The sequence below is a fragment of the Sebastes umbrosus genome, chromosome 1, assembly GCF_015220745.1.
Source record: "Sebastes umbrosus isolate fSebUmb1 chromosome 1, fSebUmb1.pri, whole genome shotgun sequence".
In the NCBI taxonomy this organism is placed as follows: domain Eukaryota; kingdom Metazoa; phylum Chordata; class Actinopteri; order Perciformes; family Sebastidae; genus Sebastes; species Sebastes umbrosus.
Window position 1 is genome coordinate 1,021,035 of NC_051269.1, and position 15,173 is coordinate 1,036,207.

At 40.9% G+C, this 15,173-nt stretch overlaps 1 protein-coding gene and 1 pseudogene across 1 annotated transcript; both read left to right on the forward strand.

Annotated features, from left to right (window-relative positions):
* Positions 1 to 792, forward strand: LOC119504398 (odorant receptor 131-2-like). Its single transcript, XM_037796519.1, has one exon. The coding sequence runs from the start codon at positions 16 to 18 to the stop codon at positions 790 to 792; it is 777 nt and encodes a 258-aa protein (XP_037652447.1). The 5' UTR covers positions 1 to 15.
* Positions 793 to 3,928: 3,136 nt separating this feature from the next.
* Positions 3,929 to 9,209, forward strand: LOC119474327 (annotated as a pseudogene).
* Positions 9,210 to 15,173: the final 5,964 nt, after the last annotated feature.

Here is a 15,173-nt window from a genome sequence, read left to right on the forward strand (position 1 = left end):
ATCCTCTTCATCCACATGGTGATCAATGACGGCATCCAGCTGACCGTCACCATCACGCTGTTCGTCCTCAGCTACATCTTCTACAAGATTAACGTCTCTTTCTGCTGCTTCTTCATCCTGGTGGCGGTCTTCACCACCAGAAACACACCGGTCAACCTAGCCAGCATGGCCATAGAGCGCTACATTGCTATTTGCGAGCCTCTGCGCCACTCCCAGATCTGCACGGTGAGGAGGACTTACATCGTCATCGGGTTGATTTGGTTTATAAGTGTGGCTCCGGATATCACAGATTTGTTTGTGACGCTAGCAACGGAGTCCCTGAGCTTCTTTCACGAGTCGGTGTTCTGCTTGAGGCAGAATGTGTTCAAAGACCCGATCCTGGCCTACAAAAGACAAGTCTTTGACATCATCTACTTCTCCTGTGTGTTCCTGACTCTGGTCTTCACCTACTTGAGGATCCTGTTTGCAGCCCGGGCCCTCTCCACGGAGAAGATGTCGGCCCAGAGAGCCAGGAACACCATCCTGATCCACGGGGCCCAGCTGGCCATGTGCATGCTCTCCTACATATCCCCCAGCGTGGAGATCATTCTGCGGCTCATCTTCCCCGGCCGGATCCTAGAAATCAGATTCGCAAACTACCTGATCGTCTACATCCTGCCCCGCTTCCTGAGCCAAATAATCTACGGCGTCAGAGACAAAAAGTTCAGGAAGTACCTCAAGTTGTACCTTCTGGGCTGCAGGTGCAGGGTCAAACTGCAGAGAGTGGCCCCCCCGGCCAAAGAGGACATGTAATAGATTACATAGTGAGAGGGTTTGGGTGAAAATATTCACTCTTTGATTTGTAATTTTTGTAGATTACTGTAAAGAAAATATAATCATTGAATTTATAGAGTCACAATAAAGGGGATGAAAATACAACGGTCCTGTCAACCTACACAAAGAGAATCATCCCATTTCATCTTGATGAGTCCGTAAACTTTCAGACCAACTGAAGTGACTGGAACAAAATGTGAAACTTTTTAAGCTGCCGTCTTGGCCTGGACTCCTTTGAATCCCAAGATTAATATCCTGGTAAAATAAATAAACAAATAATTCTTGACAACATGAATGTTTTGTGACAGCATTAACATCGGGATAGATAGAGCCGACACACTCTCCATCTCTGTGATTATAACTGAGGCCATATTTGGGAATAGATAAATATCTTATTTCTGTACCGTGACATCCCTAGCTATCGCCATGTTGGTTTTTGGTTATCTCCATGTTGGTTTTTCTGGCGACACCATCCCTAGCTATCGCTATGTTTTTGGCCGTCACCATCTTGGTATTTGGCCGTCGCCATGTTGGTATTTGGCCATAATTAGTTATAATTAACTTTGATGAAGTGAAAACACACTGTGAAAGGGTTAAAGTTGTAAGACTAAAACACGGACAACTCCCAGACCGGACAACGCCGTGGTAGCGACCTGTCAATCACAAGGTAGCCACGCCCTAAAGCATCTATGGTCTATTTGACTCTAAATGGGACCATCATTTACTAAATGAACATCATGCTGTATTGAAGAAGACTTGAAACTAGCGATTGAGACCATAAACTCATGCTAAAGGTTAACTTTTATGCAATAAAATGATTTAAGTAATTATCAATATACAATTTCCTTGTCTACAAATCATAAGGAAAAGACAGCTGGAGACAAAGTGATCCTCTGCTTTAACATACAGACCCCTCCGCTTCATCATTGGATGAAAATGTACTGTTCACATAGGCCCAGCACACGGCACTGTTGGATACAAGAACTGAAAACTCTTCCAGATGTTCGTTCTAGGTATGCTCCCTCTCAGTCAATGAGTCAACTAATCAGTCATTTTTGGTCTTAGTCACTGAAATTTCTTTAGTCGATTAGTTGTTTTTTATGCTTTTTTCATGCTGAATAACTTATTTCTAAGAAACTTATGAGCACATCTGTGGTGTGATTCTTTGTGGAGAAACTCAGCTTTAACAAATTAACTAGTCGACAAAATCACAAGAGTGTTAGTTGACTCTCTTTGGTCGACGGACAATTCTTTCATAGCTGAAACTCAATTTCTACAAATCAATATTTTCTAAATATTAATACTGAAATTAAAGATAAATAAAATGATGAGAGCACCAAAAAATTGATGGCATGTTGGCCTGAACTCAAATAATACTGATGTTAATTATGTTAATTATGTTAATCAACGGGTCACTCTACAGATTAACTACCTTAGGGATCAATGCTCGTTACAGGCATCCACAACATAACACACACACACACAGCACGCACGCACGCACGCACGCACGCACGCGCACACACACACACACACACACAAACACACACACACACACACAGAAGCATCAATACAAATCCTTATATAAGAGACGACCGGCTGCTGGAGGAGTCAGTGACTCAACAGGTGAGAGAGGCTCAGTCATCAATCGGTTTATTATAATATTAATCATTATTATTTACATCTGTTGTTTCAAAGTTTATGATACGGCTGATAATAAAAAGGTGTTTCTTCCTTCTTTAAATGATTTTTTAAATGTAGAATATGTTAATCTGAATGCCTCAACAGTTAAACTGGATCATTATTTTAATGTCATATGATATTGTGGTTTAGTGCGTTTTTAATTTCCATTACAGACGACAGAGTGAATATTCACGAGCTGCTGAATGAAGTAGGTCTGTATAAGGTTTGTTGTGTATTATAGTATTTCTAATAGTACACATATTAATGAGTCATCACATTAATTTTAACCTGACTTAGATGTTCTATATTCTTATAATAATGAATTAAACTAAATTATGTTACTGCTACTTTTTCAAAATAAAAGCCTCAAAGCTGGAACCAAATGTGGAAAATCAGCATCCAGATTATCTCTGTGTTTTATTTGTGTACATTATCAGAGAGGATCAACTAAAATGTTTATAACTTCTTTATATTTCCCCTCTGAATGTTGCTTTCTTTCTGTGACCGTCCTGCAGATTTCAGAGTTTCCTTTTAAAACCCAGTGAGCCATGAAGTCCTGACAGAGTGAATGGGATACCTGTGGCTGTAGGTGTGTACAGATTAGGATGTATTTATATCTATTATTACAAAGTACGGCAATATAGCTGCCAGGGCTGGGCAATATATCAATAATATATCAATATCGTGATATGAGACTAGATACCGTCTTAGATTTTGGATATGGTAATATGGCATACATGTTATCTTTTCCTGGTTTTGAAGGCTGCATTACAGTAAAGTGATGGAGTTGATGTTATTTTCTGAACTTGACTGAACCAGACTGTTCTGTCTGTTCTTTTATTTACCCACTTAGCCATTATATCCACATTACTGATGATTATTTATCAAAATATCATTGTGTGAATATTGTGTGAAAGCACCAATAGTCAATCATACAATATTGATATTGATATATTTGTTAAAAAAATATTGTGATATTTAATTTTCTCCATATCGCCCAGCCTTAATAGCTGTGTATTTTTATTATGATTTTTCTCCAGTGACTGTGTATAACAAAAAATTATCAATTTCAGCTGTTCATGCACTCGTCTATATTCCTTATACTGCTGGCTAAGGATACAAGATGTTATAAATATTACATTTATCAACCCATGTACTCTGATGTGTGCAGACGTTTGAAAATATGTGCCTTGTAGTGGATCTTATAATTGTTTGGTATTTAATATCTAATTATCATAAAGTCAAACTAGAGTGTTATGAATAAAACAGTTTGTATTTGTCTGTAAAACATCAGATTTGATTTGTTTGTGCTCCTTCAGATTGTGAGGAGGAGATGTTGGTGATGCTCAACTCGACCTCCTCCGGCCCTCTGGACCTGCTGATGAGTAACAGCAGCTCTACGCTGCCGGGGGGCGCTGTGGCGGGCTCTAAAGACAGCTTCTCTAACGCCCTCGCCAAGAACATAGTGGCCATGCTGGTGTGGCTCGCCCTCAGTGTCATCAACGGCAGCATGGTACACACCTTCCTACGACACAGGTAGACACACGTCTCTATGTGATGACTGATGAGCTGTTCAGTCATGTGATGTTTGACATGATTCTCACTGTAGATGTAATGAGCATCGCCTCCTAAAGTGGTGGCAGAAGCAAAACATGTATAAATACTAGGGCTGTCAATCGATTAAAACAGTTAATCGCAAATTAATCACATTTTTTTATCTGTTCTAAATGAACCTTAAAGGGAGATTTGTATTTAATCCTCTTATCAACATGGGAGTGGAAAAAAAATGCTGCTTTATGCAAATGTATGTATATATTTATTATTGTAAATCAATGAACAACACAAAACAATGACAGATATTGTCCAGAAACCCTCACAGGTACTGCATTTAGCATAAAACAATATGCTCCAATCATAACATGGCAAACTGCAGCCCAACAGGCAACAACAGCTGTCAGTGTGTCAGTGTGCTGACTTGACTATGACTTGCCCCAAACTGCATGTGATTATCATAAAGTGGGCATGTCTGTAAAGAGGAGACTCGCGGGTAGCCATAGAACCCATTTACATTCACATATCTGGAGGGCAGAGGTCAAAGGGACCCCTTTGAAAATGGACATGACAGTTATTCCTCAATGTATTCAGTTATTAATTATTCTAAAGGGCAATTTGATAATAGGACTGCGTGGCTTTTGCGGCCGCTAAAGCTGCACAAATAAGACAAGAAGAAATACACCTCTAACTGAGCTGCCAAGCAGACAGTGTCTCAGTGCTCCTGTGATAATTGCACGTAATTAAATGAGGTAATATACTATCTTATATAATACTGTATCTTTGGGATTGTACTGTTGGTTGGACAAAACAAGATATTTGATGGCATCCCCTTGGACTTCAGAAACTCAATTATATACACCACACAATACATCGATAAGCAGGTGAATAATCATAGTTTCAGTCCCACTGTAATCACAACGGTTCAGCTCTTGTTTGTCTTTGACCTCAGTCTCTTCTATGAGAACCCGCGGTACATCATGTTCATCTGCATGGTGATCAACGATGCTCTGCAGCTCAGCCTCGTGACGGCTCTCTACATGGTCAGCTACATCTTCAGGAAGATCCACGCCTCCGTCTGCTGCTTTCTGGTGAGTCCTCACTACGTCAACTTCCTATTTATTTCTAAGACATTTAACCTTAAAGACCTTAAACACAACATCCTACTGAGCCTCACCTATCCTGGACTGTCTCGAGCATCCGATATTATGAACAGAGGAAATAGCAGCGGCGGGAAAAAGAAGTGATTCGCCTATGTATCGTGATTTTTTTTTTACAATTTCTAAACAGATGTTTTAACGCCAGAGTCGATATATTTGCTTCATTTGAGTCTATTTGGAGGTAGAAGGAAGTTACCGCTTTTATTGTTGTAGTCTGAGTAACGTGACGTCATATCCGTTCCGTATCCGTCAACCAAAACAAACCTTAGAAAGTCTAAAAACGTTGGAGGGTCAGCGTGGATACGACCTGCACCCTCCCATGTTAAATCCAGCGTGGTAAACACTACACATCCAGTAAAGGATGGAAACACTTTGGGTTTCACACATTGACAGGAAAAGCAGAGCTAGACATCACGGCTAAAGATGCATGCTAACTCTGTCACGGACAGGAAACGTTATCGTATCGGCAGTAACGTGCGGTTGAGCCGGCCGTCGCTCTCATCTCCGTGGTTCAAATGGGCCGACGCTACAACTGTAGAGCACCCAGATACTGACATTTATGTTCTCTGCATTCAAACGGCCCCGATGGAGCTGACCATGGATGGATAAAGAGAACGGAGCTGACGGGAGAGCTAGAGACCACCTTGGAGAAGTTAGAGGAAGTAGACACGTGGGACTACATCCACTTTTCAAAATAAGGTGTTAACAAAGGGAACTGTATATACAAAATACATCTATGGAAATAAGATTGATAGATTATATTCACCAGAAGTATAAAACATTACATGTCCTTTATAAATTAAAAATAAAATACCACTAATCTGTGAGGGAAATGTCTTTATTCTTTGATTTTTGGGTTGCTGGATAATAAATGTAATAAATAATTCCTGACAATGATCCTGATATATTTGACTTCAGGACATCTCTGACTACATACATGCTGAAAATCAAAATTTTTACTGGATTCATTTAGAGATTTTCCAAAGTAAAAGTCCCTAGAAGTGTATGATTCAACTTGTTCCCATGGTCTAGAGTTAAAACAGTTAACAAAAATCACAATAAATCAGAATATCGAATCGCGATACTTGTAGAATCATAATACATATCGAATTGGCATCTAAGTGTGGTGATAGTATTGAATCCAGAGATAGGTGTATCGTCCCAGCCCTAGTGTTGGGGGAACGGCTCCTTTAAGGCTGCTTTGAATTCAGGTTAGACGCTACCACTACTAGGTAGTCACAAGTTTAACTAAGAATAACAACAACAAACTACTAAGCCAGTATTATTTCAGGATCGACAAAATAATTAATTATGTATATTTTCATGAACTATTCTTTTTTACTCCTCAGATCATGACGGCGGTCCTCACCACCCGCTCCACCCCTCTCATCCTGGCTGGCATGGCGGTGGAGCGCTACATCTCCATCTGCTTCCCCTTACACTACATCCATATGTGCACCGTCCCTCGCACCCTCCTCCTCATCGGTGTCATCCTCATCCTCACCGCCACGCCGCCCATCACTGACCTCATCATCACCATCGTCCACCGCCCTCTGAGTTTCTTCCACACCACCATTTTTTGCGACCACCCACTTCTCTTTCGCCACCAGTCCATCTACTACAAGAACTGTGTGTTTGACGGGGTGTACCTGTCCTTCGTGGCGCTGACACTACTCTACACCTACTGTAAGATCATGCTGACGGCAACAAGCTGCCTCCATGGGCCTAGCCTCGGTGAACAGAGCCAGGAACACGGTGCTGCTTCATGGGCTGCAGGTCGGTATTTCTACACTGAAATTGACTCCAACCAGCCGATATTAGACTGTTGTCAGGCTATTGAATAGGCGTTATCAGTCGCTATAACCCACATCGCTATATATAGATGTGGGTCAGTAGGGGCCTACTACACCCACTAGTAGGTTTTATCATCTATTCACATGGTAGATCACAAAAGAAGGTATAAAAGAACACAACAGCGACCTGTAACGACCATAATAATTATGACAGGACAGAAGGCACTGTAGTTTAGACGGTGTGGAACTCCATAAGGGGTCGAGGTCTGGAACGATGGATGGGACCAGGAGATCGGAGTTCACATCCAATGTAAAACAATGTGTAGTTGTCTTTGTGGTCGTAATTATTTTAACCCAAAACACAATGTTTTTCCCTAAACTTAACTGTTTGTTTTTGTTGGGTAAACCTAAAGAAGTTGTAGTTTTGTTGTCTAGACCTAAAGAAGTTGTAGTTTTGTTACGTAAACCTAAAGAAGTTGTAGTTTTATTGCCTAAACCTAAAGAAGTTGTAGTTTTGTTACGTAAACCTAAAGAAGTTGTAGTTTTATTGCCTAAACCTAAAGAAGATGTAGTTTTGTTGCCTAAACCTAAGAAGTTGTAGTTTTGTTGCCTAAAAACTAAAGAAGTTGTAGTTTTGTTGCCTTAACCTAAATAATTTGTAGTTTTGTTGTCTAAACCTAAAGAAATTGTAGTTTAGTAGCTTAAACCTGAAGAAGTTGTAGTTTTGTTGTCTAAACCTAAAGAAATTTTAGTTTTGTTGTCTAAACCTAAAGAAGTTATAATTTTGTTGTCTAAACCTAAAGAAGATGTAGTTTTGTTGCCTAAACCTAAAGAAGTTGTAGTTCTGTTGTCTTAACCTAAAGAAGTTGTAGTTTTTGTTGCCTAAACCTAAAGAAGTTGTAGTTTTGTTGCCTAAAACTAAAGAAGTTGTAGTTTTGTTGCTTTAACCTAAATAATTTGTAGTTTGTTGTCTAAACCTAAAGAAATTGTAGTTTAGTAGCTTTAAACCTGAAGTTGTAGTTTTGTTGTCTAAACCTAAAGAAATTTTAGTTTTGTTGTCTAAACCTAAAGAAGTTATAATTTTGTTTGTCTAACCTAAAGAAGATGTAGTTTTGTTGCCTAAACCTAAAGAAGTTGTAGTTCTGTTGTCTTAACCTAAAGAAGTTGTAGTTTTTGTTGCCTAAACCTAAAGAAGATGTAGTTTTGTTTGCCTAAACCTAAAGGAGTTGTAGTTTTGTTGCCTAAAACTAAAGAAGTTGTAGTTTTGTTGCCTTAACCTAAATAATTTGTAGTTTTTGTTGTCTAAAACCTAAAGAAATTGTAGTTTAGTAGCTTAAACCTGAAGAAGTTGTAGTTTTGTTGTCTAAACCTAAAGAAATTTTAGTTTTGTTTTCTAAAACCTAAAGAAGTTATAATTTGTTGTCTAAACCTAAAGAAAATGTAGTTTTGTTGCCTAAACCTAAAGAAGTTGTAGTTCTGTTGTCTTAACCTAAAGTAGTTCTAGTTTTGTTGTCTTAACCTAAATAAGTTCTAGTTTTGTTGTCTTAACCTAAAGAAGTTGTAGTTTTGTTGCCTAAACCTAAAGAAGTTGTAGTTTTGTTGTCTAAACCTAGAGACATTGTAGTTTTGTTGTCTAAAACTAAAGAAGTTGTAGTTTTGTTGTTTAAACCTAAAGAAGTCTTAATTTGGTGTTTAAACCTAAATAAGTTCAGTAATAGAGCATCAGCTCAATAATCAATACTTTGATACCCAAATAATTGTCATTTGGTTTTAATAAAAAGTATCATTTAATGTTTTTATTTGAAGGGTTTTGATTTATATGTTTGTATAAGTTGAACGACCGTTAGTCGACCTGACTGTTTGTTATAAAAGTCATCATAACTATTAATATGTTTCTGTCCTGTTGTTTCAGCTGATGCTGTGCATGCTTGCCTTCGTGGTTCCTTCCCTTCAGGCCGCTCTCATCTCGCTGTTCCCCCGCTTCAGTCTGGAGATTCGCTACATCTTCTTCCTGGTCGTCTACATCATCCCCCGCTTCATGAGCCCTATGATCTATGGCTTTCGGGATGAGCAGTTCAGGAAGTACTGGACCCGGTACTTGGCTCGTCGGGGCCAAAGAATCGCCAGGGTCAGACCGGTGTTTACAGAAGGTGACCCTGTAGGTGACCCTGTAGGTGAAATAACCACATCAAGAACCCACAGTTCCCACTGACTGTACGGGAGCTCCTGGTTCAGCTCACCTCAGTTCAGGTTTTGTAGCTCTATTGCATTAATTTGTTTTTTTAATGCATTTAAGGCCTTCTGTCCACGGCGACCAATGTTGGAACGTATTTTCAGAATAAAGCTTTAATCACCGTTAACAGAAAGTCAGCGAGACATACTTGGATGAATGGATGAACTCACAGTGAAACATATGAATATTAGGGCTGTCAAAGTTAACGCTATAATAACGCGTTATCGCATACTCAATTGATATTTCGGAGGTTGTAGCGGCTCAGTTTTAAAGCTAGAGTTGAGATACTGGCATCATATGAAACTAGAAACCTCAGTAATCCATTGGTACTAGGCTTGACACGGTAGTTGGTGTTACTGGTGTTACACGGTGGTCGGGCACACACGATTACATTATGTACCCATCGCCCCCACCATCGTTTTGCTTTTTTTACAGAAATAAAACCCATTTAGTTCATTTGGTGTATCAGCGCCATGTTATCAATACAAAGTTGGACGACGGACGCTATAATAAATAAAAATAATAATAATCATAATAAATTTGACTTATATAGCACTTTTCAGGAACTCAAAGACGCTTAACAAAATAGACGGGAAGCGGTGTGAGACAAACAGCAGACAAACGACACACACAGGCGCACACTCATACACACACAGACAAATGGGTGAGGGTAGGGGGGCTAGGAGTAGGCAGAGGAGAAAAGATGGGTCTTGAGGAGGGACTGAAGTAGTGAGAGGGATTCAGAGTCTCTGATGTCTTGTGGGAGGGAGTTCCAAAGCCTGGGAGCTGCCCTGGAGAATGCTCTGTCCCCAAAGCTGGGAAGGTTGGACTTGGGGGTGGAGAGGAGACCAGCTGAGGTGGATCTGAGGGACCCTGGGGGTTGGTAGGGGGAGAGGAGGTCAGAGAGGTAGGGGGGAGCCAGTTGGTGCAGGGGTTTGTAGGTGATGATCAGGATTTTGTAGGTGATCCGGTGAGAGACAGGGAGCCAGTGGAGGTCTTTGAGGACTGGGGTATGTGGTGCCATGATTTGGTGTGAGTTAGGAGTCGGGCAGCTGCGTTCTGGACCAGTTGGAGTTCATTGACGGAGGTAGTGCTTATGCAGCACAGAAGAGAGTTGCAGTAGTCGAGGCGAGAGGAGATGAAGGCGTGGATGAGCCTCTCGGTGGCAGGGGGTGTGAGAGAGGGTCTGATTTTGGCAATATTGCGCAGGTGGTAGACAGAGATTTTGACAACTTGGCGGATGTGGGGCTCAAGGGAGAGGGTGGGATCAAATATCACACCAAGGTTGCCAGACTGGGGGGAGGGGGGAAACTGTGGTGCCATCAATGGTGAGTGTGGGGTTGTTGAGTTTGCTGAGGGTAGATTTGGAGCTGATGAGGAGGAGTTCAGTTTTGTCGCTGTTGAGTTTGAGAAAATTCTGTTGCATCCAGGTTTTTATTGCAGAGAGGCAGGAGTTGATGTTGGAGAGGGGAGGGTTGTGGGTGGAGTTGGTGCTGAAATATATCTGTGTGTCATCGGCATAGCAGTGGAAAGGGGTTTGGGGGTTACGGCTGGGGTCATTGATAATGGTGGAGAAGGAGGCAGACTTGGCAACTGTGAGGGCATCTTTGTAGGTGATGAGGTGGGATTTATAGGCTTTGAGGTGAACAGTGAGTGATGTTTTTTCCAGAGGTGTTCTAGTTGGCGGCCAGTCTGTTTGAGGTTTCGGAGGTGGGGTGTGAACCGGGGGGAGGAGGTGTTGAAGGAAACAGTTTTGGTTTTTAGGGGTGCCAGTGAGTTGAGGGAGGCAGACAGGGTGGAGTTGAGGTGGTTGGTAAGATCATCAGGTGAGGTGAGGGGTGGGCCCAGGGAGAGGGCAGTAGATAGCAGGTCGGAAAGATGGAGGGATCGATGGACTTAGTGTTACAGAATTATATGACTCTGGGGAGTTGCAGACGGGGTGTTGGGGACGGGATTGTGAATCAGATGAGTTTGTGATGGTCTGGATATTGTATGTCTGGGTGGTGGGGGTAATAGAGGAGTGTAGATGACGGTTGTGTTTGGGGCCACAGTGAAGGTAGCATTTGCGAATGAGGATACCGTCGGATTGGGCAGAGGAGAGAGCAGTGGGGGATAACCTGTAGTTTTTTCTAAGGCGGAAGAGTTGACAGGGAGAGTAGTGTAGAGGAGGGGAGAAGGTATTGAGGGGAGAAAACAAATGTGGGAACCAGGGGAATCCTTTGAATAGCAGGGGGGGTAATGTAAGAAAAAAACAGGAGAGGGTGAGTAGTGTTAATGGTTCCATGGTTTAGCAGGCGGGTTAGCGGTTAGCAGGCTGGGAGAGGGACAGTAGAGGCAGCACAGGGTAGCATTAGACGGGAGGTGGGGGAAGCAGAGTCAGATTTCACACACAGAGAGAGAGAGTTGACAGACAGACGATGGCGGAGGATTTGGTGTCAAAGTGAAAAGCAAACGCGCCTATTTTGGCAATATTTCAGATTTAAAACCCAATGCTATAAGGGAACCATAACGTTAATGAGATAATCGCTGTGAGGAGGATGGAGCGGTCACAGCCGGTGTGCGCGGCGCAGCGGCGCTGGGTTGAAACCTGCCAGACACACCTGACGGTTAAGATCAGAGTCAGCACTCTGCACATATTGACCGTAATCTTTTCTTGTAAAATGTACGGTGTAATCGGTAACACCGCTGTTGTTACAACTTTATTAACTGGTGGGAAAAATTCCTCACCATCACATCACTAATATGGTACCAACCATGTCATACCAGCTTGTCACAAAGGAGGCTAAATATAACGCTCCTAACTTACACTAAATTTTGGCGAGGAAAAACTGTCATGTCCATTTTCCAAGGGGTACCTTGACCTCTGACCTCAAGATATGTGAATGAAACGGGTTCTATGGGTACCCACGAGTCTCCCCTTTACAGACATGCCCACTTTATGATAATCACATGCAGTTTGGGGGCAAGTCATAGTCAAGTCAGCACACTGACACACTGACAGCTGTTGTTGCCTGTTGGGCTGCAGTTTGCCATGTTGTGATTTGAGGATATTGTGTTATGCTAAATGCAGTACCTGTGAGGGTTTCTGGACAATATCTGTCATTGTTTTGTGTTGTTAATTGATTCCCATAATAAATATATATATACTGGGAAAAAAAAGGGAGGCACGGGAGAACCAGAACCAGGACTGAGCGGGGCAGACGTCAGGTCCTGCTGCAGTAAAATGAGAGGTTTTCTAAAGGGACTCTGGTGCTTGGACCGGCAAAATCAACACAAAATTGAAGTTCCTCGTAGTAGCTTTGAATCTGGAAACTAACAACACCCGTTTTAAGAAAAGGTTTTGAGGACGCCAAGCTAAACGGATCCTCTACAGATGCAGTAAAAGTGGGATATATAACTCATCATTTTAAAAATTAACTCTAGTATCTGTTGCAGGTTGATGGAATACAAAAACACACAGTAACATTCAATAACATAGTAGTGAACTGCTGGGGTCACTAGTATATTAATAATGCACATATCATACAGATACATGACTTACACGTCTATTATTGATCATCACAGTACTGCAGTGTTAATTACTTCATGAGATGCAAAGTAAAGATCACAAAATCTCTCATTCATAGTTTAAACATTTACATTCAAACTGTACAGTAGAGTCGAGGGCTGCAACTAATAATTATTTTTTTAATATCGATAAATCTGTCAATTATTTTCTTAATTAATTGTCTATAAAATGTCAGAATAAAATGAAAAATGACCATCACAGTTTCCCAGAACCCCAAATGATGTCCCCAAATGTCTCGTTGTGTCTGAACAGTTAAACAACCCCAAATATTGAATTTAGAGTGATAAAATATCATATCCTCACACTGGAGAAACTAAAATGACTCAAATAATTAATCAGTTATCAAACGGTTGCAGTTTCCTTTTTGGTTGATCAACTAAATTGCTCAATTGGCTAATTGTTTCAGGGTTATTCCTTAACTAGACACTATCACTCATCGTACAGTTGACCCGATAGCAAAGGAAGGACCCCCCCCTCGGCCGAAGCTAAATTACAAACAGAGGTCAGTTTCAGTGAAGGCCCTGGTTCTGTCCATGGAGACGATTGTGTCTGTTCGAGGAAGCACAAATTACAGGGCGATGTGCACATGCGCAATAGTCACATCGCAGGATGTGCGATGGCGGCAAATGAACTCCAACACGTCATGCTGCAACTTTTTTGCTGCTTGATACGAAAGGAAAACTCTCACAGTTCTCATTATCAGGACTAATGCAGTGTTTCCCAATAATTACAGACGGAGTAGGCCCGCAAGCTGTTTTAATATTTAATAGCTAGACAGGATACTCAGAGATATCACATCAAAGGACGATGACATCACTGTAATACATAAAAAGGATATGTATGAATATTCTAAATGACGTATTGGAAAACTAAATTTAAAATGTCCAGAAAAGTGGCAGTGTTGCTGTGCAGCAGTGTCTGGTGACCATTGTGAAGCTGTGTGTTGAGCAATGCGAGTTGCATCCAACTCATATTTACTTGGCATGAAGATACAATGATCAAGTATTTCATGACAATAATTTGTTTTTAAAGTTAAAAACAAATACAGATTAATATCAGCCATATTCTTGAAAAGAAGCATTATTTTGAAGAAAAAAATATGTATGTTACAAATATCCAACTGAGTAGAGATTGTCAACTGTGAGTGTATTGTAGCAGCACGCTTCAAGTGTTTACCCAAACTAGCCTAATGTTCCAGAATGTGTGACAACATCAAAGGATGATGACATCACATCAAAAGACGATGACATCACATCAAAGGACGAAGACATCACATCAAAGGACGATGACATCACTGTAATACATAAAATGATATGTATGAATATTCAACATGACGTTTGGAAAACTAAATTTTAATGTCGAGAAAAGTGGCAGTGTTGCTGTGCAGCGGTGTCTGGTGTACATTGTGAAGCTGTGTGTTTGAACAATGCGAGTTGCATCCAACTCATATTTACCTGGCATTGGAGATACAATGATCAAGTATTATATAAAATATATTTTTTTAAAGTTAAAAACCAATACAGATTAATACCATACATATTCTTGAAAAGAAGCATTATTTTGAAGAAAAAAATATGTATGTTACAAATATCCAACTGAGTAGAGATGTCAAGTGTGAGTATATTGTAGCAGCACGCTTCAAGTATTTACCCAAACTAGCCTAATGTTCCAGAATGTGTGACAACATCAAAGGACGATGACATCACATCAAAGGACGATGACATCACTGTAATACTTAAAAGGATATGTATGAATATTCAAAATGACGTATGGAAAACTAAATTTAAATGTCCAGAAAAGTGGCAGTGTTGCTGTGCAGCAGTGTCTGGTGACCGTTGTGAAGCTGTGTGTTGAGCAATGCGAGTTGCATCCAACTCATATTTACCTGGCATGGGAGATACAATGATCAAGTATGTTATGACAATAATTAGGGCCCGAGCACGAAAGTGCCAGGACCCAACGGTGTCCTGGCACGAAGTGCAAGGAAACCTATTGTTTTTCTGGGGATTATTATTATTATTATTAGGGCCCGAGCACGAAAGTGCCAGGACCCAACGGTGTCCTGGCACGAAGTGCAAGGAACCTATTGTTTTTCTGGGGATTATTCTTTTTCTGCTGGAAGTGCTGGAATGATAGACACCTGTGAACTTTATGTAAATGTATAGCCATTAGGCTCAGTGTGTTTAGCCGGCTCTATAGCGCCCCCTAACGCGTTGAAATTTTAACTTTGTCAAAGTTGATCCGATATTCATGAAATTTGGTATGCATATCCCACTCATCATTTGAAACATATTCCTCATTGGGTTTCATTAGCTCCACCCACCCAGAAGTCGGCCATATTGGATTTCATGTCATTTTTAGAGTTTTATAGGCCG

Excerpts from the sequence above, each read along its gene's own strand:
- LOC119504398 (XM_037796519.1), top strand. The coding sequence starts at position 16 with ATGGTGATCAATGACGGCATCCAGCTGACCGTCACCATCACGCTGTTC.